The sequence below is a fragment of the Cetorhinus maximus genome, chromosome 11 (genome assembly GCF_964194155.1).
Source record: "Cetorhinus maximus chromosome 11, sCetMax3.hap1.1, whole genome shotgun sequence".
NCBI lineage: Eukaryota > Metazoa > Chordata > Chondrichthyes > Lamniformes > Cetorhinidae > Cetorhinus > Cetorhinus maximus.
Window position 1 is genome coordinate 5,541,115 of NC_135889.1, and position 23,543 is coordinate 5,564,657.

Sequence of the window (23,543 nt, forward strand, 5' to 3'; positions counted from 1 at the left end):
GACATATTAGCTTCCTGTTTTACAAGTCTAGCTCCCAATCTGTTGAATAACCTGGGCCTTCCACAAACTGGAACAGCAGTTTCAGTACAGCTTGGCGTGGTTAATGTTTCCTTACAAGCAGATCTCCTGTGGCATTGATCAGAAGGAGTCAAACACTAGGGATGGGACTTCTATACCATTTAATGCATAATGAATTGTTCTGCTAAGATGAAGCTGTATCCCTGACAGTTTAAAATGTTGAATTGCTGTTCAGACTGCAGGTCATACACCCAGAATCAGATGTCTGGCTTTTATGTTGTGATTGGTGAGGCTTTCTTTTTAAAGTCATTAGCTACAGACCTTTTGACTGCAGAATTAATAAAGCTATTTTTGCAGGTGGATGAGTTCTCTGTGTTTTCCTTTTTTAAAAGGATATTGGAAGAACATAGCTAGAAATTAAGTGTAATGCAGGAAATGTAAAGTATAAAACTTCATTCTAATAATTTCAGTGTGCCAACCAAGTTGGTCTGTGTAAAAAAAAATGATTTATTTCCATAAAGTTTAGTTTAAGATACCATACAGCAGAATTGGTTTCAAATTAGCAGGGATTGACGATGTGTTCAGGCATGAGGTTATGCTTCCTCAGATATTTTGGACACGGGGAGATAACATTGCAAAATGTAACATAGCAGACAGATGCATACCACAAGTGACTAAATCTAGCTTAACTTTGGCTACTGGATGTTTGAGTCAAGTGCACACCGAATTCGAGATTGCCAGATCACCTCTGTTACAGTAACTCCTGTTGTAGCAGACCTCTGATCTGAGTGTTTCTTTTTCACCCTATTTTCGTGTCCCTCTACGTAAGGCTAATTACAAAGAAATTTCACCAGCATAGCTATATGTTTTAGAACTCTCAGTATTGTGTTCCAAAATATAATTATTGGCTCAACTTTTTCTGCTTTTGTTTTGATTGATTTGCTGAATAAGTACATGAGCTGTGGCATGAAAACTTTTGAAATTTGTATATATAAATCAGCCAGTTTGCTAGAATCCCTTATCCAAACATAATATTTTTTGAGTAACTACATTTTAATTTATTGGGATTAAACTGCTGCAGTCATTCCTGTGTCAAATGATGCACATTAGAAATATTGGAACCCCTGCTAAGGTAACTGGACGGCTTGGGTATACGTTACAGAGATTGAATATTAAGGTGGAATTCCAAATACTTTGAACAGAATGCTGAACAGCTTTTCTCTATTATGATGATCAGAAGACTTCAACTAACTATAAAGTTGACTGCAAGCTACTTCAGTATATATCATTTTATAACCAATTTAGGTAAACATAACTACAAGCAGTGAATTTCTTTGGGATATATATTGAGAATCTGTTTTGTCTAAATGAGACAGTGGAACTGGATTAATGCACGTTGTGCAATTTTATGTAACTAGGAGTATAGTTGTGTTTTAAGAGTTAAGTCCATTGCCACATGTTGTGACATTTGTTACTGAAGATTCTTATGTACTAAGTCTTGCACCCAATTAAGTATTATGTCCTAAATAGATTCCATTCTGTCCATTTAAGCAGAACTGCATATGCCCCCTGCTGTTTGCACCTCTGGTAACAGTAAGGTTTGTTTCATAGCCAGCAGAGAATATCGTGACAGCAGGGGGCAGCAGGATTGTGAATGACAAAATTAGAATGTCACCAAAACAGATGAAAGATGTTTTTTGATCTGTGCAAAATAATATATTTTTTAAAAATACTATATTTATTTCCAGTTTTGAATTCCTGCAGTGACACTTGTCTATTTCAAAAGCTTAAAAATACATTCCAAAGCAGAACCTGAATTTGTGATTTTTATTTCTTTGGGAAGTAGAAGATCCATGATATTTAAAAAATATAAAGAGCTTATTAATACCAACTATGAGCTTTTTCAGAAATGACCCACTTAATATGTTTCTGTCCTGCAATACATTTATTAACTTTCCCACAAATATGTCAAGTATTATTGCTTCCAATTACACATTTCTAGCATATTTTGTTTAACTGTTTGGAACTGTATCTTTCACTTTGGGGAATATTGTTAACAGAACGGCAATATATTTTATATCTAAAATATAATTAAAGGCATGTGCACTAGCCCATTTTTACCTTAATATCATTCAGCAATAATGCACAATGTGCCATCTGCTACCCAATAATGATTGCTAGGGGAAGTAAGTTGTGATATAGGAGTTATTTGGCTAAGTCACAAGGTGATAGTGAATACCTTTAGCTCCTGTGCTACTGCCACTTTCAACCTTAAGTGTATGCAAAAAAGCTTTCTTTTCTTTTATAACCACTATAAATTGACATTACTGTCTATCATACAAATCCTTAGCACATTTATTGTAAATTCCACAATCTACTTTCAGTGGTGGTGTTAGTCCATTTAAAGCAAACTGGTTAACACTTCAGTTAAAATAGTGTTGAGGGGTATTTGGTATGAGCGTTCTGAGCATTTGTATAACAACACTGCTCAGGGTGGTGTTTATGCACCGTACTGGTGATAAGGTACTCTGGTGTGATCCTCCACATCAGATATACTGTTCTTGGACATGACACTATGGATATATGGGACCAATCTTGATATTGTAAAAGCATAGCTTGATTAGTTTACTAATATGATAGCATTCAAATCACTTAATCAAATGATAGCTTTGCAATTCACTATAGTTGCCTGTTGTTCTTTGTATATCATATCAAACTTTTATTATCTTCACTCTTGTCAAACACTTTTTAGCTCCTCCGCCTGTAGATGAGCTTAGCGGTTTATTTAGCAGTTACATGGAATAGATGACAGGGGTTAAAAGATATCAATGAAAACATTCATGTAATAACTGTTACGATCTCTGTAAAGACCAATAATTGGAAGTTAGTTAACAGCTGAAAGAGTGATACGTCAAGATTTCACGTTTTAAAACTTTTACTGTCACAAATAACTAAAAACCACTATTAACTGAACACTATTTTCTTTTTGTAGGCAACTTATACTTTAAACTGCAGGAAAGAGAAAAGTTTTAGAGCGACCAAAAATTTCCCACTCCAGTTATAATTTACACTGCCCCTTAAGTGGACACTTCATCCTCCAGGAACAATTCTGTAATTATTCTTAGTTCCCAATAGCTTGCTTAATTTTTGATTTCCTAGCTGGGTAATGTCTAACCCCAGAATTGACTTTCACTGTTGGGTTACACTGTAGATTCCTTCCCTCTAGCCCCAACCTAAGCAAATCTTCCAGCCTCCATTAAATCCTCATGAACTCGATCTTCATACAAATTAGGTGTAGGCCACTCAGCCCCTTGAACCTGCTCTGCCATTCAGTAAAATAATGGCTGATCTGAGCATGAGCTTTCACCCACATTCTGCGTGGCGAATGACAGAGTCAGCAAATCTCTGCATCAGGTGCAAACCTGGCTGCTTCTATCTCTTGCTCTCTACTTCTCAGATGGCTGCAGACCACACCAGACAAAAATTACAAGCTGCTGTCTGTCTGTAATATCCATAGGTTCATAGGGAAGCCTATAACCTAATCTCAAAAATGGCTTCCTCTAACCATTTCCACATGGCAACAGAAAACACATCCGCTTTGTATCTAAGTAGAAGTGCTGATTCATTATCTTTAATCCCAACTTCATTCCATCTTAGAACTAAATAGATAGGCTACAGCACCATTGTTTACAAATCGATATCTGTACCACCTTTCAATGATTTTGGGAGACTCGGGGTCTAGTCATGGCACACTCAGAGATTGTGATTATTGTCCCCCAAGCATAAATATCTTGCACCCTATTCTCAGCAAAACAATCTAAGCCTTCCTTTATGATCCCTAACAACCAAATCACCCAGGCTTACTGTCAGGTGGACTTTAGAACAAGTCACATGAGCCCCTTCATTTACCTTGCGTTTATAGATACACTCCCAAAATATTATAATCCTAAAGATGCAGTCCTACAACATAATCTTTTAAACATCACAAGTGTAACATAACTGTTAGAAGAAATTTTGTTGATTTGTGTTGTTTACAGTTGTACTTATTGTTCTCATATCTTTAATATGTTTTTATTTTTGTAGTGTATCAGAGGAAGGAAAGCATCGTTGGAAGAACTACAGGTTGTCCATTCGGAGCAGCATGCATTACTTTATGGCACAAACCCACTCAACAGACAGAAGCTTGACAGTAAGAAACTGCTAGGTACAGCGCAGTTCACTCCTCTTTACCTTTTGATGCAGCATTCCAGAAATAGCCATTATTTCCCAGACATTGGTTTGGCAGTGATATAACATCAGTAAACACTGAAATAAGAAATGAAAAATTCCAAAAAATCTTTTTTTAATCTTTCCTTCATGATGGTTTCAATGCTTAACAGGTACCAACCGCATTTGATTTAAAAGTCTAAGTTCTGTAATTTGCCTGTTTGTTTTAAAGGGTTTCTGAGGAGCTACCTGCACTTAATGGATGTTCTTTTTATGCATGTCACGTTGTCCTTACTTGTTTTAAATGTAATCCAGCTGGGTTGCATGGAAAGAATATGATCTCCCTGTGGGGAACTGAACCCTTAACCCTTTAACCTGCTAGCGAATCGAGAAACTAGCAATCTCACTGGGCTGGGAAATTTCAGCTCATACACTGTTTACAGGAATAAAACTTTGTTGTATTACTTTATTACTTCATTACTTAAGTTAGTTCCAAATTTATTTAAACATGTAAAATGAACACTTCAACTAAGATGTTACGAACTCTAAATACTATTCCCCCATTTTCCCATTGCTTTCTTCTCATTACCATTTTCTTACTGCATTCCGTTTTTATTATTTCAACTTACTTTTACTTTCCTCTCTCTTGAAAAACTTACAAGTACTTCATGCCTGTTGTTGCCACAGCTTCATTTTGGCAATGGACACAACTTGCAAAAAAGAAGTTGCTGTTTGACTAGCTGTAAAAACAGGCCTAAACGCCAAACTCTCAGCCAGTTAGAAACCAATAATATATAAAGCTTGACAGGACCAAAGGGTTGCTAGCAGGTGAGTAAAAGAGCCTGTGGCCTTCAGAGCCTGAATGTGCCAAGACAACTAAATTCACCTATGATGTTGTAAGCTATAAACCAACATCCATTTTCCCAACTTCCATATGCTGAAAATATTGTCGTCTTTTCAACAAAAGCGATCTACTATCGAATTTATTTCTTTGAGTTGTTTCTATAATTTAACACCTCTTTCGACACAAAATCATATTTGGTGTGCAGAAATTGTTGAGCGCTTCAGGGACTGGCCACAAAACAGCAATAACGGCTTATATTTATATTCCACCATTAATGTATAAAACATCCGAAGTTGCTTCACAGAAGTGTATAAAGCAAAATTTGACACTAAGTCACTTAAGGCGATATTATGGCAGATGACCAAAAGCTTGGCCAAAGCGGTAGGTTTTAAGGAGTGTCTTAAAGAAAGAGAGGCTTAGGGAGGGAATTCCAGAGCTTAAGGCCTTGGCAGCTGAAGGCACCGCCACCAATGGTGGAGCAAATAAAATTGCGGATGCTCAAGAGTCCAGAATTGGATGAGCGCAGATATCTCAGATGTTTATGGGGCTGGATGAAACTATCAAAATGGGGGTGAGGTCATGGAGGAATTTGAGAACAAGGTTAGAATTTAGTCATTGCTAAACCAGGAGCCAATGTTGGTCAGCGATCACAGGCAAACAGGACTTAGTACAAGTAAGGATAAATGCAGCAGAGTTTTGGATGACCTCAAGCTTACAGTGGGCATAATATGGGAGGCTGACCCTATTGAAATAGTCAAGTCTAGAGGTGACGGAGGCATGCATGAGGGTTTCAGCAGCAGATGAGTTGAGGCAGGGGCAGAGTCAGACAACATTACAGAGATGGAAATAGGCAGTCTTTGGTGCAATTATGTGGTCAGAAGCTCATCTTGAGGTCAGATATGATACAAGTTTGCAAATAGTCTAGTTCAGCCTCAGACATTTTCCAGGAAGAGAGATGGAATCAGTGGCCAGGGAACAGAGTTTGTCACGGTGGACAGAAGACAATGGTTTTTGTCTTCCCAATACCTAATTGGAGAAAATTTCTGCTCATCCAGTTCGTGTTGTACAAACAATCTGACAATTGACAAACAGTGGAGGAGTTGAGAGATGATGGTGAGCTACAGCTGGATGTTGTCAGCATACGTGTGTAAACTGACACTTTTTTAGAATGTTTTTCAAATCGCTCAGGGGCGTCATGTAAATGTTAAATAGGAGGAATCAAGGATAGATCCTTTGGGGACACCAGAGGTAACAGTGCAGAAGCAGAAAGACAAATCATTGCAGGATACTCTGGCTACATTTAGATAGATAAGAGTGGAACTAGGTGCGTGATGTCCTACCCAGCTGGATGATGATGGAGGGGTGTCAGAAGAGAATTGCGTGGTCAACTGTGTTAAAGGTTGCAAGCAGGTCGAAAAGGCCCAGGAGGGAAAGTTTACCTTTGTTTCAGTCACATAGGATCTCATTTGTGACTTTCATAAGAACCGTTTCAGTACTCTGGCAGCGGCAGAAGCCTGATTGGAGACAGTCAAACATTAAGTTCTGGGAGAGATGGGAATGGATTTTAGGGGTCAACAACACGCTCAAGGACTTTGGAAAGGAAAAGGAGGTTGGAGATGGGACGGTAGTTTGCATTGTCGGTGGAGCCAAGGATTTTTTTTTTTTGAAGAGAGGGAAGGTGATGGCAAATTTGAAGAAGAGAGGGATAGTATCTGAAGAGGGAAAACCATTAACAATATCAGCCAACACTGGAACCAGTAAGGGAGGTTGGGTCATCAGTTTAGTGGGAAGAGGGTCGAGAGAGCATGAGGTCAATCTCACAGACAAGATGAGCTCTGAGAGGGCATCAGGGGAGATAGGAGAGAAACAAGTTCAAGGCTCGGGCGAGGGGGAGCTTGAGAGGAGGTTATCCAGGTGGGTTGTCAGAAGGGAGGGAAGTGGCAAAGGAAGTTCAGATGGTCTCAGCCTTAATAACAAAGAAGTCCATGAGATCTTTGCATTGTTGGATGTTTGGAGGCAACCATTTGTTACTTAACTTTGTCTCAGTTGCTGGAGTTACAACCTTTTAATGTGGTTTTCAGTGATTGAAAACAATTAGGGACGTTGTTGAAAAAATATTGTTTTCTTTTTAAGAAAAGGCCTGAGTGGGATTAGAAATAAAGGGATGATGGCTTAAGCTAAAAGGAGGGTTTGCATTTTCTGTTTGGTAAATATTTTATGTTATCAGGGTTCCTATTCAATTAATTTAGTAATTTCTGATATATGAGTAGTTCTATGTTATTGGTGTCAATTTTCGCATCACAGCACATGAATCAATTTGCTCAGGGTAATTAACTAAATTATCAAAATTCTAAAACCGTATATATTTTTCTAAGTCATATTTAAGTTTTTATATTAGTTTGAAAAACACTTAAATGTCTACAAGGTTGTTAAAAGATATAAAAATGTTAAATTTTTGCTTCCAATGTTTAAATTCACTTTTGCTTTTAAACTTTGTGATAAAATTCACTTAAGTAAAATGTAACCCTTGTGAAAAGCATTTTCAGCACATTCTGTGCTGAATATTTCTGCTTTTCACACTTGTTTAATTTAGACATTGACCTGTTTTCAGGGTACCTGAAGTAGTGTAGCATGGGCTCATTTTTTGGCCTTAACGTACCTTATTTACAGTATCATTTATTTGTGCTGCCTTTTGTTTGATTCATTTTCATTATTGTTTGCTGCTTTTGTGACTTAGAGCGGAGTTTTATGGCCCGCCCCGCCACCGGGGTTTTCTGGTCCCGCCGAAGTCAATGGACTTCTGAATGGCTCACCGCACTTTCCATCTCCATCCCACTTTCCATCTCCGTCCCTGCTGATTCAAGGCCGTAAAATTCCACCCTTAGTCTTTCTTTTTTTTTTAACCAATTCAAACTCCTTTGCATTGCTCACCTTTTTAGTTCTGAAGTCGGTTCTAAAGCAGCTGCCCTCACCATCATTTCCCATATTTGGTTCCTTACATGCACTGATCTCTACTTGCTTTTTCCCTTTCTCCTCGATTTGAATTGAAAATAAACATCTGCGTGCTCACAACCCCTGTCACATTTGTTGCCAGTAAGACTTTAGTTAGGAGGAAAAGAAACACCAACTGTAGTCTGAACCAAAAAAAATGTCTGCCAGTTTAAAACAAGAAGTTGCCTAAATCCATCTGAAGGTTGTGGTACCAATTCCATATGCAGAAGTTTACATTGGTTTGACAGCACAGAAATAGGCCATTCAGCCCAACCAGTCCATGCTGGTGTTTATGTGCACACGAGCTTCCTCCCAAATTTTCTCATCTAAATCTCATTGTAACTATCTAATCCCTTCTCCCTCAAATACTTGTCTAGCTTCCCCTTAAATGCATTTATACTATTCACTTCAGCCACTCCCTGTGGTAGTGAGTTCCATATTCTTACCACACTTTGGGTGAAAAAATTTCTTCTGAATTCCCCATTGGATTCCTTGGTGACTCTCTTATTTTTATGGCCTCTAATTATGCTCTTCCCATAAGCGGAAGCATCCCCTCTGTTTCCATGGAAATGAGTAGTAAGGAAACCAAACCATTTGTATTTACCTATATACTGGAAAGTAGTCTTAGGCGTTTTCTGTGCCTCCGACAAAGCCTTCCTGTCTGTTAAAACTCCCACAGCACAGCACCATTTTTGCCAAATGTCCAATTGTATTTTTCTCTTTGCTTCGTCACCTATTGGAATACTTACATCATGTGACAGCTGTGCGTTCTGATTGCTTTAATTTCAGAGAAACCTTGGCATTTAAGGAAAAAAGTGTCTGTTTTTGTTTCTATTTGATTTAGTAAAATCATATTTTCAAAATTCACTTCGCTGATGCTTAATTGCTGCATAGATACTGCTTTTAAATGTGCAGATACCCATAATCCATGACATTTCCCTAATTGGTAGTTTACAAGAGATGTAGGAGGCCTCAGACCCCCATGCATTTGCTGGCGTTGCATTCCTATTTAGCTTAATTATAGGTATACATTATGGAATCATGCACTGTAGTTTTTCAGGAAATTAGGTTGTTTCTGTTGTGGTAGGTACTAAAGAAAAAAAATACTTTGTTCCATGCCCTTATACAAACAAGCATTTAGATTTGAATCCAGAATCCCCTGGAGTGCATAAACATCTGTTAATTTGCATAGTTACTTAACTATGACTTTTTTGAGTTTCTATCTTGATTTGCATAGTATGTAGACTATGAACCAATTAAGTTCCAGTCAACAATGACAAAAAGAATTGAAAGAAAGGAAAATAGCTTTAAATACCCTAACATGGCGAATAAACTGTGAGGAGCTGTTTCAGTGATAAACAGTTTTTGCATGGGCCCAAGAGGCCAGTAAAGGGGGTTAATAGAGCATTAGGGGGAAATACACCTTGAAGACGTTCATTTGTATTTGTAATCCCCACCATTGAGTTATGATTACAACATTGCTGCAAACATTATGATTTATTTCGGTACTGTTAACGAAATGCTCTTTTAAAATATTATTCCACAGGTTCCATCACCCCAATGTTTGTTATGCTTCCTTGTGGCGGTCTTGGAGTAAGTTTTTTTTCCCTTTTAAAATGCGTAAATAATGTCTTGTTTGTTCTTTCCATCTCAGCGGCAACATAAATTGTTGCTTTGACTTCCACTCAGCAGATAATTGAGAACAGATGTCCCCCCATAAACAGGAATTCAAGGTTTGCTGTACTAGGAATGTTGGCTAAACCACAGCTGGAATATGTGTGACATTGTTCAGGGAAGATTCAGGGAAACTGAATGATAACTAAAGAAGTATTCCTGATCTCACCTTAGAGCAGGGACTTGCAAAGTTGCACAGAGCTGGTAGGGTATGGATTTACTCCGTAAGTGCCCTGATTCCACCATACAGCTCAGTCCCCTTTCTCAGCTGTGAGGAACTGTTTAGCAGAGGTTGGCTATGTTTCCACAGGGTGGGAGGGAAATTTGTCCTCCTGACATATAGCAGCCAATTCCGACCAATATAACTAGCTGCATGGGAACCGTTGTTTACATGCCTTCCTTAGCCACAAACGATGTTTGGCACTGGGAGAAAATAAAGGAAGTCCAATTTTTTTCTTGCCAATTTCACCCCCCCCCCCCCCACCCCTACCCCTCTGGCTTTTTCTGAAAGTGTTGTCTCCTAATTGGATACAGTCCATATTCATCCTCAGTATTTGATTTGAATGGCCATTATTCATGAATGACAGTATCAACAGTCTTTTTGACTGTTGGAAACAGCACAGTTGACCGAAATATGTCCTCATCAGCATCTACGCACACACATTTCTGGAAGAGGATTGCTGACTTATAATCCGCTGTCGGAGCCCTGATTTTGGTTTACTCAAATAAGGGCTGCTGAAACCAATTGCTGCATGTATACCATTGCCTCAACTGGGTTAAGATAAGTCGGCGCAGATCGCAGATCATACCTGTTAACTTTGTGATATGTAATGCTCAGCTGCATAATGAACAGACATTATATGCCATTGCAAGAGTTACAGAATGTCTTAATATAAAAATAAAATAATGAATGGATTCATTTTTCTCATTGATAAATTCATTTAATTGTTTTCCAAGTTATTCTGTTCAGTGTGAGAATAAGCAACAGTTTATTTTCCCCTGTGAGCACTTAGAAACTCTGGCTTGCTTTAATATTCTGGTTGTAAATGCAACAATCTTGCTTTATGTTAAATGTTTTTGAGTAAAACTTTGCACAACTGTATGCAATACTTATGCTCCCTTCTCCTGTTTTGATTAGAATTGTTCAAATGATATTTCTGAAGACCAAATGTTTTAATTTTTATAATGTTTTAACTGGGTTATGTATGCAGGTGTTGTGTAAAATAAATGTGTAAGATAATGTGAAAATGAGAGAAAAAACTCTCATCTTTTGCTCCATTCCTATCAAATATTCACCCATAATATGCCTGCATTTCAGCAAGTGAAAATGCTGTTGGCTTGTGCCTTATATAAAAAATACAAAAAGCTTTGAAAACATGTCAAAAACTATTTCCCATGTAATGACCCATGGCAGCAATTTATCTGTTTGGTTGAATGTACTTATAGTGCTGCCAACAGTTATTAAAATTAGTACTTTTTAAAGCTTTCATTTTAAAAAAAAAAAGTCATTTCATTTTGCTCCCACAAATAGTCTTCATAAAAAGAGTTGATGCATCTGGCGGTTTTGTAAGACAAGTGACTTGGAGGTAATGAAGGCGGCTTCATTTCTTTCTGAATTGAGTTGTTTGCAAACGACAGAGCAGTGGTAGAATGCCAACTTGTCACAACAGTGTGAGCTTCCCAGAGCTAGTGTTCACCACTCTCTCAATCTGCTCAATAAACAATAGAATTGAGAGAGGCACAAAGACAGTCAAACAGCACTGGTCTTAGTGTGCGTGTGAATGGAAGTGGGTCCAGCATGTGTTTTCATGTTGAATAGTTTACTCGCATTCAGATACATTGTGGTTTCACTTAACACCAGACCCTTGTTATCTACATGGGAAATAGTTCTTGACATTTTTTCAAAGCTTTTTGTATTTTTATATAAGGCACAAGGCAACAGCATTTTCATTCGCTGAAATGTAGGCATATTATGGGAGAATATTTGAAAGGAATGGAGCAATCAGATGTGAGTTTTTCCCCTCATTTTCCCATTATTTTACAGTTGCACAGTAAGAACCTATGTGTCAATGTATTTTATGGTTGGACTTTTCCAGTTCTGTTGACACCAACCTGCGATTCTGCTGCCCATTAGTCTGATCTTGCTGTCTATCTGATCTTCTCTCTTTCTCTCTCGTTGGTCCTCTCTGTCTGTGTTCTCTTCCCCTCTGACTATTCTCCCCATTTTCCTTATCTATGCTCTATCCTAGTTTTGTAGCTGCAGAAAAAATTCAGTCAGCTTAATTGTTGAGGTGGACCGTAGCCTGAATAAGATCTGTACCAGCCTTCAACCCTCATCAAAAACTGGATGTTCTCTGCAACTCTCTCTTTCTTTAATTTATCCAGTTTTCGTCAAGGGGATTGTGAAAATTGAGAAATGATTAAACAAAGCTGCACGTTCAAAATAATTCCACACTTATTGAATGGATTCATATTCACTGACTGCAATATTCACATCTTTCATGTTCCTGGTCCAATCATATTCTTCTGAAATTTATTCTGTCTGTGGCCTTAGCTTACCTGCTGTTGCACCAGTTATATTAAAAGTTTAAAATAAGCAGTATCCATCCACAGGCTTTCCTGACCAGCCTTCCGTTTTCCACCTCTAAGCTAATCCAAAACTCTTGTTGGCCATATCCTAACTAGCACCAAATTCTCTTCACCCATCACCTGAGTGCTCACTTGACTACTTTGACTCCCAGTTTGGCAGTGCTTTGACTTTAAAATTCTCCTCTTTATGTTCAATATGTTATGTTATGGCTTTCCCCTCCCTATCTCTAACATCCTCCAGCTTTACAAGCCTCCCAAGGTCACTGCATTCCTCTAATCCTGGCCTCTTGCCCCATTTTAATCACTCCACCATTGGTAGCTGCACTTTCAGCTGCCAAGGCCCTAAGGTCTAGAATACCCTTCCTAAACCACTCAACCTCTGTTTACCTGGTCTGACCTACATGTGGCTCCATACCCACAGCAATGTGGTTGACTCTTAACTGTCCTCTGAAATGGCCTAGCAAGCCACTCAATTCAAGGGCCATTAGGGGTGGGCAGCAAACGCAGGTCTTGCCAGCGACGCCCACATCCCATGAAAGAATTTTTTACAAGTTCATCTACTACTTTTCCCAAGCAATTAAGCTTGTCACACAAGCCTTCATGCTGCGTGTTGCAAAACTACTTGATCATGAACACGAGGAATCACAGCTTGCTATCCACATGGACCTATTCTTTGGGTCTTGCGAGCATTGTGTGATCCTGCCTACATGATGTTGGGGTGACCAAACAAATTCAGAAAGACAACAGAGAATCAACCCACCACCTCAAGACCTTTAATGGTGCCACCATCACCAAGTCCCCAACCATCGACATCCTGGAGGCTGCAATTAGCAAGAAGCTGAACTGGACCATCCAAAGATGAGGGACTTCAGTTGCATGGATAGATTGGAGAGGCTGGGGTTATTTTCCTTGGTGAAAACTTGGTGAAGATTATGATCTGAGGATAAGGGGTAGGTCATTTAAGACTGAGATTAGGAGGAATTTCTTCATTCAGACGGTGGTGAACCTTTGGAATTCTCTACCCCAGAGGGCTATGGAAGCTCAATCATTGAGCATGTTGAAGACAGAGATCGGTAGCTTTCTGGAGACTAATGACATCAAGGAATATGGAGATAGTGTGGGAAAGTGGCATTGAGGTAGAAGATTAGCCATGATCTAATTCGACGAGCTGAATGGCCTACTCCTGTTCCTATGAGAAGAGAAGGTTGAGAGGAGCTGTGATCGAGGTGGTCAAAATCATGTGGGGTCTGGAAAGAGTAGATAGGGAGAAACTGTTCCCATTGGCAGAAGGATCAAGAATGAGAGGGAACCAATTTAAGGTGATTGGCAAAAGAAGCAATGGCAGCTTGAGGAAAAATTTTTTTACACGCAGCGAGTGGTTAGGATTTGGAATGCACAGCATAAGTGTGTGATGAAAGCAGATTCAATCATGGCTTTCAAAAGAGAATTGGATCAATATCTGAAGAGAGAAAAAAATCGCAGGGCTACAGGGAAAAGGCATGGGAATGGGACTACATGAGTTGGAGAGCCAGCACAGGCACGATGGGCTGAATGGCTTCCTCCTGCGCTGTAACCATTCTATGATTCTATCCCTTTATCCACTTGTAAGATGCTCCATAAACCCTGCCTCTCCGAACTTTTAGTTGCTTATCTCCTTCTGTAACTTGGGCCAGGATTTTGCCCTCGTCAGGCAAGCTCAGCGGGGGCAAGCGGGAGTGGTCGGGAAGCTAACCGCCACCTGAGATCGGGACCTGACCGCGATTTCATGCTGGCGGGCCAATTAAGGACTGTCCAGCGTGAAACACGCCTGCTGCAGCGCTCAGCACAGGCACAGAGCTGCCTCAGAGAGATGAAGATTTTGAAAAATAAAAAAAAAATTTAAAAATGTTAACCTGTCCCCTCACGTGACTCTGTCCATCACTCCTCCACTGGTGGCTGCGCTTTCAACTGCCAAGGCCCTAAGTTCTAGAACACCTTTCTTAAACCGCTCAGCCTCTCTTTACCTCGTCTGGCCAACATGTGACTCCAGACCCACAGCAATGTGGTTGACTCTTAACTGCCCTCTGAAATGGCCGAGCGAGTCGCTCAGTGCAAGGGCAATTAGGGGTAGGCAACAAAAGCTGGCCTTGCCAGCGACGCCTACATCCCATGAAAGAATTTTTTTAAATGTCCATCTACTACTTTTCCCAAGCAATTAAGCTTGTCACACATGCCTTCATGCTGCGTGTTGCAAAACTACTTGATCATGAACACGAGGAATCACAGCTTGCCATCCACATGGGCCTATTCTTTGGGTCTTGCGATCATTGTGTGATCCTGCCTACAAGATGTTGGGGTGACCAAACATGACTTGGTCACATGAGCAGGGACATGTTCAAAATTAGTTTGAAAATTTTTTATTTTTAAATGATGGATCGAAACCTCATTCCACCCGTGGATGAGGTTTTGCAAAAAAATCCAAAGGCCACTTGGCCTATTCGCCCGCCCAACCGTAAGGTTGGATGGGCAGCGAAAAATGTAATTCAATTAGATCTTTAATTGTTAATCGTCGGCGGGTGCTCTGCCGACTCCCGTGTGCACCCGCCGACCGAAATATCGCTCGCCCCACGTCATCGCAGGTCATTTTACGCACGTTTGGGTGTTGCACACACCCACCCGACGAGCAGAAAATTCCACCCTTGGTGTCAGTTAGTAAAATATCTCAAGGAGCATTATCAAAACTATGTTAAAGGTACTAAGTAAATGCTTCTTTTTTAAACTGGGAAATTAAAATCAAAAATTTAATTAAAATTTAAAATGAAATTTTGGTTAATAATATGCCCTTTTTATTTTGTCAGACAGTTTAATTAAAACTCGATATGGAGCAAAATCAATTTGATTCTGAAAATAAGCTAAATTATCTACTTGAGGTTGGTGCCTGCTTAAATCAGAGCCCTACCACACCAAGGAGTAAAGTTTCATTACCGTATTTCAGGAAGTTGCTGGCGCCATGTAGAGATAAATTTGCCAACAGTTTTCCTTTCCCTTTTGCTCATCCCCCACTCCCATTCTGGTCACTTCATCGATTAGGATACATAATGCTTAATACACAATGAGAGCACACATGAACCCAGAGATGGATGGCAGCAAACTTCAGTTATAGGCAAGAGATTTTATTTTGTTCAGACCCGAACAGGACCATGTATCAGACCAGTAACAATGCACTTGGGTACAGAGTGAAGCCTAAGTTGGGTAGGGTCATTATGATTCTTGAAAAATCAGGGGCAGGATTTTACGCGTCGGCAAGCATGGGCGGGGCACGCTTGCCAACGCATAAAATGACACGTGGTGATGTCGGGGGGAACTCCCAACATCACCGCGCCCCATTTAAATTTTCAGGAAGGCAGGGGCGCAGAGAATTCCGCTGCATGCCCACCAACCTGTCAATGGCCAATTGAGGCCATTGACAGAGGCAATTAAGTAATTAGAAGACCTGCCCGTCCAACCTTAAAGTTGATGTGCATGTGCGAAAGAGTGCACTTTCTATTTAAGAAATTCCCTGAGGGGTGCCGATCAGAAGTGTGCCTGTGTGTGCCCACCCATTCAACTTCCCCCCCCCCCCCAACCCCCCAAACGGGGGGAAAATTCAGCTCCAGGAGTTTAAAAATAAAATTACAGTGTTATGTAGAGTAATTGCAGCACAGAAGAAGGCTGTTCAGCCCATCAAGTCTACGACATGCAGTGAATTAATTTATACCATTTAAGCTGTGCATTTTGATTCAAATTAGCATGAATGGTATTTGAGTATGTGCTATAAATAAGAAGTTTGACAGGTGCGGGACAGATTTGTATGAGTGCATAAAGCAGTGATAGTCACTCAACCACTGCTTCCTGGCATAATGAATGCTGCATTTGATGTACCATGTATATGTGTGTGTCTCAAAGATATTTTGTGCCTGGATCTCAATGCTGCCTTTAGTATTGATTGAAGTTATATTTAGTCTCCAGATTAAATTCCAGATCCTCCAGATTCCTATTACAGAATTATTAAATGACTTCATAAACGCTGTTAGTTTTGAGAAACTGTGAGAAAAAAAATAGTTTAGTATCTAGTCAAACTGCCATTATCGTGTTCTACAATTAAATAAGAATGTGTCATGCCTAGGTGTTGCAAGCACAAGATTAACCTTTTTTGGATTAAACACTGGAATTGCATATTTACCGAACCAAATTTTGAGTTTTCATTTATTGGATTCCTGTTTCACTTTATATAGGTCCTCTCGGGAGAGTTCTTGTAGTATAATGCAATAACCTCATGCAAGACACTTGAACACCATGCGCAATATAGCTCCTATTATTTATTCTCTGTATTTAAAAAGGCAGCATTATCCAAGATAACTCATGTAAAAAGTGACTGGCATTTCATGTAATCCCCCCTTGTTAATTAAGGAGTTCTTTGTTTTGACGGTTAGGTTGACAGTGATACCATTTGGAATGAGATCCACTCATCTAGTGCTGCACGTTTAGCAGTGGGCTGTGTGATTGAACTTGTTTTCAAAGTGGCGACTAAGGAACTAAAGGTGAGTCTTTTAATTTAATCAATAACTATTAAATGGGAAGTTATGAAAAGGGAAATCTACCTGGATGTAGAAAATTCTGCCATTAGATCCAGAACATTGAATATAAGCATTTACAAATTCTTAGTGTGCTAATGTTTTCCATCACCCAGTCTAACTTACTTTTACATCCTTTTATGTTATTGCTAAGTTGGGATGTTTGTGTTGGCTTGTCTCGGTGGTAGCTCTCTGAGACAGAGCTTTGTGAGTTCAAACCCCACTCCAGAGACTTGTGAACATGATCCATGCTGACACTCCAGTGCAGTACTGGGGAGTGCTGTACTGTTAGATGCCGTCTTTCGAATGAGACATTAAATTGAGGCCCCATCTGCCCCCTCAAGGGTGTAAAAGATCTCTTGGCACCATTCAAAGTAGAGCAGTGGAGTTCTCCACATTGTCCTGCCAATGTTTATCCCTCACCTAATGTCTAAAAGCAGATTCAAGTCATTATCACATTATTGTTTGTGGGATGTTGCTGTGTGCAAATTGGCTGGCGTATTTTCTGCATTACAGCGGTGACTACACTTCAAAAAGTGCTTAATTGGCTGTGAAGCGCTTTACGATGTTCTGTTGTCAGGAAAGGCACTTTCATGTAAGCTGATTCATTCATTTCTGTCAATTAACAGTATGCACAACTTGCAATATGGAACAGATTCTTCCAGGCCTATGATTATTGGTCTGTATAATTCATTTTAGCCAGAACAGGAATAAAATTAAGATTAGGAATTCACCAAAGCTCCTTAGACAGCGCCTTCCAAACCCGCGACCACTACCACCTAGAAGGACAAGGACAGCAGAGAGATGGGAACACCACCACCTGGAAGTTCCCCTCCAAGTCACTCACCATCCTGACTTGGAAATATATCGGCGTTCCTTCACTGTCGTTGGGCCAAAATCCTGGAACTCCCTCCCTAACAGCACTGTGGGTGTACCTATACCACATGGACTGCAGCGGTCCATGAAGGCAGCTCACCACCACCTTCTCAAGGGCAAATAGGGATGGGCAATAAATGCTGGCCCAGCCAGTGAAGCCCACATCCCCTGAATGAATTTTTTTTTTAAATTGTCACAGATCCACCTGCGTTATGAACTTGCAAAGTGAATGAATAAATTAACTGAATTTATGCAGCACCTTTCATGAGAAAGGGCATCCAAAGTATTTCACAGCTAGTAAGTACTTTTGAAGTATAGTCGCTGTTTTAATGTAGAATTATTTTTAGATGTAAAATCAAAGAAACTTACAGCACAGAAGGAACCCATTAGGCCTGTTCTGTTTCTGCCAGCTCTTTGAAAGAGCAGTGGTGCTCGGTCCCACACCTCCGCATTTTCTCTAATCCTATAGGTCCTAGTTCTCAGTTACTAACCCAGTTACTAGAGAGTTACTAACTCTTTTAAAATTATTTCTGGAATCAGCGTCCACCCCCTTTTTCAGGTAAATCCCAACAACTATGAGTGAAAAAGTCTCCTCAGCTACCCTCTAGATTTTGCCGATTGATTTTAAATCCATGACTTCTGATTATTGAGCAACACACCAGAGGGAATAATTTTTTCTCTCTGAACTTCATATCAAACCAGAAGTATTATGTAGCATTTCTAAATGGCGGTAATGTGTAAAAAGATGAATTCGCTTGTCTTGCAGCTGGCACAGTAGCAAATGATTTTGCATAACATGACTCAGTGCCTTACTCTGGCAAAATAAGGATACACTGCAAAATGAAAGGACCAACAGAAAGATATGTTTGACTGGTTTACAAATAAGAAATCTACATCCTATATTGCAGACAATTTAAAAATACCACGGCATTATTCTGTGGGCAAATCTGCTGTGGATTGTAAGATTAAGTTTTGCTTTATTTTCCTAAATACATTTTAAAATTATAGTTAAACTTTTATATGGAGCATCATTAGGACTCGGTGAATTAGTTTGTTGACACACTGGGGTCAAATTGATCTTGGCCAGTAGTCTAAAATGGGTGAAAGTGAATTTTACACCTTTTTTTCTTGGCATTAAAGCCCATTCCAAGTTGCCCTGACAACTGAGTGGCTTGCTAGGCCACTTCAGAGGGGTGCAGAAAAAAAATTCACCCTCATTGATGTAGGATTGGAGTTACATATAGGCAAGTTAAGGCAAGAACAACAGGTTTCCTTCCATAAAGGTCATAGGTGAACCTTGTCACCGCTATTAAACATATTCAAATTCTCAAACTACCATGATTTGAATCCGCACTCTCTTCATTACTAGCCCAGGCATCTGAATTGCTACTGTAGTGAGGGATTTGGGAATATCTTCTGTAACTTTGGTTAATTTGCAGTAAATTCATCCTCTACAACTTTTACTATTTTTCTCTGAACCCTCATCTTTAATTGGAAGCTAAAACCTAAATTGGTAAATTAAGTGGTCCTATTTTCTTTGCTGAGGCACAAAGGCTCACACTTAACTATCTTTTCTCATAATTAAACTGAAACATCTTATGAAATTCCTTAGTGCTTTTACGTAGCTTGTATAATGAGAGTAATTATCTTTGAGAGTGAGGAAAGTGTTTGATGAATAATTTTGGCTTTTATCTTGCCAGTTTCTGCTCTCCTTTCCCGAAGAGACTGGCTTCTTGCTGGAGTAACATGTGTACCACTTACACTCCAGTACGTTGCCCAAATGGCTTCTATTTGCTGAGGCCAAATGTACCAGCCCTACAGCTCCTCCACTTAAAGCCAGCTAACTCAACTGAGATCAAACCTGCAAATTTCTCGTCTGTGCTGAGCTACTCATTGCCTTAACCTATTGAAAAACCAACAGAGCTCATTATGAACCATCGAATTTGCTTTGTTGTTAGATGTGTAATTTGATTGAAAGTACCTGTTTATCAGTGCAAACTGCTCCTTGTACTGAATAATAGAAATGGTGGTGTTTTGCAGAATGGGTTTGCAGTCGTGAGGCCTCCTGGACACCATGCAGAGGAGAGCACACCAATGTAAGTAAAATTTCATTCTTCACCATCGAAAAACAAATTCTACTAGTTGCAAAGCAGCACTGTGCAAATACTTACAGCATACGGATCGCAGTGGTTCAAGAAGGCGGCTCGTCACCACCTACTCGAGGACAATTAGGGATGGACAATGTATGTGGGCTGTGCCAGCGAAGCCCAAATCCATGAACTAGTAAACAAAATTCATCTGCCTTTCTGGGGTACTTTGTGTGTAATTGGCAACATATGAAGCTCAGAACAAAAGCTAGTGAAAATTTGTCCCTACTGTGCTTTTCCCTCTGATGATAAATGAGGGAAGGAATGCAGACGATTAGAATCAGGAACATTGTTATTAACCATTTCCCCTTTCTTTCTCCTCTTCCCCACTTCTCTTACCTCCAGGGGATTCTGCTACTTCAATTCCGTGGCCATTGCTACTAAGCTCCTACAGCAGAGGCTGAATGTCAGCAAAATCCTCATAGTGGACTGGGTGAGTGAACCAGACCAAAGCAAAGCACAAATTAGGGAAGAGATTTTTCTTTTTCTGCTTTCCAACCCTATTTTTGTTGAAATCTGTTGCAGCTGCATGCTCTTATTTAGGGTCACATCCAGTTGGTGTTGAAATACGTTGATCGCATCTGATCGTTTCGGTTGAATTTGGACTGAGTGACTTTTTGAGCAGCTTTCTTAATATTTTTATCACTGTTTCAGCTTGTAACTAGTGTTAATTTTTGGTTGAGTTATGAATCGTTTTATGTTTTATAGCCTAGTGAACTGTGAGCAAGCTGTGATGTAGATTGTAACTGGAGCTTGCTTTCCCCCGATAGAACACTGTGGAGCAGCAAAGGACTGCGATTCCTGGGGTGAGAGTGGGTGGCAGAAAGGGATAAAAGAGAGTGAATGTGTTTGAGTGTTGGTGCCTGCTTTCCCCCCATTCCTTCTGTTGGCCAGTCACAGAATGGGGAGAGCAGGCAGGGGGAAAGTGTGGATATATGTGGCCTAGACCAGCTGTTCTGGCTGACGGTGTTAGAGCTGTAGTTGGGGAGGCAGCGAGGGATGGAGGAGAAGTAGGAAGAAGCACAATTAGAAAATGGGTATTTCTGTGTAAATGCCTTATTTGATTCAGTATTTTGTTTTTATTTTTTTTAAATCAGGATTAATTGTAAGACACTCAAGCGTTCACTTTCACCTTATCCCTGGGGTGTTATTCAGACAGAATATATTGCCTGCCCATTGTATCGCCCACCCAATTTTCATCACATTGATTTCAACAAGTGGGCGATTCATTCCATCAGATCACTGCCAGCTGAGAATTACCAACATGGTCTTACCATTTTCTAATTACTATTTAAGTGAGTTTATGACAGTTTAAAATTAAATTCGTATGCGATGAGATGAGGTTACTGGTGGAATGTACGATTGGTGCTAAGCTTGGAATGATTTGAACTGTTTGGGCTGTTGTAATAAACAATGGCTGAACAGACCGCCAACAATTACTGTTTGATACACAAATCATGAAAGTAACATTATAGTGTCATCCACATCAAAGCCAGTAAGGCAATTGTTTGTCTTTACCTTAAACCTTGAGAATGTTGCTTCTTCTATATTGTAAAATTCAATACTTGTACTGTGTTGTGTCAATACAGTGCCTTGTTCTAGAGCCATAGAACACTTGTGTTATGTCCACACTTCATCACTGGATGAATCCTGGTTTAACTCAGGCTGCCAGAGTATAGATTTCAGTAAGAAATAAGGATATTTGGTGTGAAGGCCACCCTAGATAGTTCAGAAAGAGTTTGACAGAGACCTAGGGCGTGGTCATCAGCCCACATTCCACCATCAGTGTAATCGAGTGGCGAAATAATTAGGAAGTAAGGTGCACATTTAAAGTAAATAAATGTTTTGTATTGCTTGTATAATACAACTCTTGGGTATACCATCAGTCAGGAAGAAATGGTGTTAAGAGTCTACAGTTTTTTAGTCACAAATTAAGTTCTGATCCAGATTTAAAGACAAGCCTAAAATTTTATTTCTCAACCATGGTCATTCAATCTGCTGTCTAATATTGTGCAACAGGACGTGCATCATGGTAACGGCACCCAGCAGGCTTTCTACAGTGATCCCAACGTGTTGTACATTTCATTGCATCGTTATGATGATGGCAACTTCTTCCCTGGCAGTGGAGCCCCAGATGAGGCAAGTAATGCAGATTGCAGCTAATGTTTAGATCAAAAAGGAAGTCTCATGTCTTTTAAGGTGTGAATCATAAACGTAAAAAATAATTTAATTTGGCTTATATTCCTTTTCATTGTAATTAATTTGTCAGGTAATTGAATTGCTTGATAATTAAATAATAGAGAAGACATGACAGCATTTCTTTTTAAATTGCTAACGTGCTATCATGATCACTATCCTACTAAAGTATGAAACCTAGCTCTAGTTTTTTTTTAGTGAGTGATCTATTTTTAAGATGTAGTGATCGAGATTGTTTAAATCGCACAAGACTATTATTCCTTTATAAAGCAAGTGTGTGTGCTCTTTATACTGAGTTATTGTATAGCGCAAAATTGTACAAAGAAAATGCATACAATAGTCATAAATAGCCAGGAATATCAGGTATAAAGTACACAGTTTTGTAAATAATGTCAATTCCAATGTTGTTTGGAGTTGTAATGCAATTTAAAATATAAAAATTGAATTTAAATTAGGAAGGCTTTGTTTTCTTGTTGAAAGTGTTTCTGATTTTTGGGCTTTAGGTTGGGACCGGCGCAGGGGTAGGATTTAACCTCAACATGGCCTGGACTGGCGGTCTGGATCCTCCAATGGGAGATGCTGAATATTTGACTGCATTTAGGTGAGACTTCAAAATATTCAGTGATGTCAGTAAAAATTATGACCAGCATTGTTAAATGTGTTTGATTTAATGAGTCATTTTAAAGGTAAGTTTAAGTAGTTCTGTTTTCTTACATTTTATGCAGAAGTTAAACAGCATTCAAAATGTAATAATTAAGGGGTCAACAGTTCAATACTATAGGAAGTGTGAATTAATTTAAAAATATAACTTCTGGGGGTGACTAGATGCAATAATGCTAGATTGTTGACTCTCAGTTAATAGACTCTTATTCAAATTTCCATCCCTAACATTCCCATCCAGTTTAGATTAGGGCAAAGCTTTGCCATGCTTGACTGGGTCAAAAGCAGCTGTTAGTCAATCATCCAAGGACAAACCTTGATAGGGTTGTAGAGATATAATAGAATTGTAGAAACTTATAGTATAGAAGGAGGCCACTCAGCCCATCATGACTGTGCCAGCCGAAAAGAGCCATCCTGCCTAATCCCACTATCCAATTCTTGGTCCTTTGCCTTGTAGATTACACCACTTCAAGTGTATATCCAAATACTTTTTAATTACAATGTGAGTTTCTGCATCCACCATCCCTTCAGACAGTGAGTTCTAGACCCCCACTACCCTCTGGGTGAAAAAAACTCACCTCAACTTCTCTCTAGTCCTGACATCATGATGGGACTGTAGCAATGTCACTGGAGTAGTAAACCAGAGACCCAGGCTAATGCCCAGGGAACATGGGTTCAAATCCCATCATGGCAGCTGATGAAACTTAAGTTCAATTAATACATCCGGAATATAAAGCTAGTCTCAGTAAT

At 39.5% G+C, this 23,543-nt stretch overlaps 1 protein-coding gene across 1 annotated transcript in view; it reads left to right on the plus strand.

The window, feature by feature from the left end:
* Positions 1 to 23,543, plus strand: part of hdac4 (histone deacetylase 4) — a 458,769-nt gene that overhangs the window by 403,628 nt on the left and 31,598 nt on the right. The window contains exons 16-22 of the mRNA XM_078551420.1: positions 4,102 to 4,222; positions 9,606 to 9,652; positions 16,774 to 16,881; positions 19,831 to 19,886; positions 20,283 to 20,370; positions 21,957 to 22,076; positions 22,637 to 22,734. Of these exons, the coding sequence (XP_078407546.1) occupies positions 4,102 to 4,222; positions 9,606 to 9,652; positions 16,774 to 16,881; positions 19,831 to 19,886; positions 20,283 to 20,370; positions 21,957 to 22,076; positions 22,637 to 22,734 (638 nt within the window). The remainder of the gene's footprint in view (positions 1 to 4,101; positions 4,223 to 9,605; positions 9,653 to 16,773; positions 16,882 to 19,830; positions 19,887 to 20,282; positions 20,371 to 21,956; positions 22,077 to 22,636; positions 22,735 to 23,543) is intronic.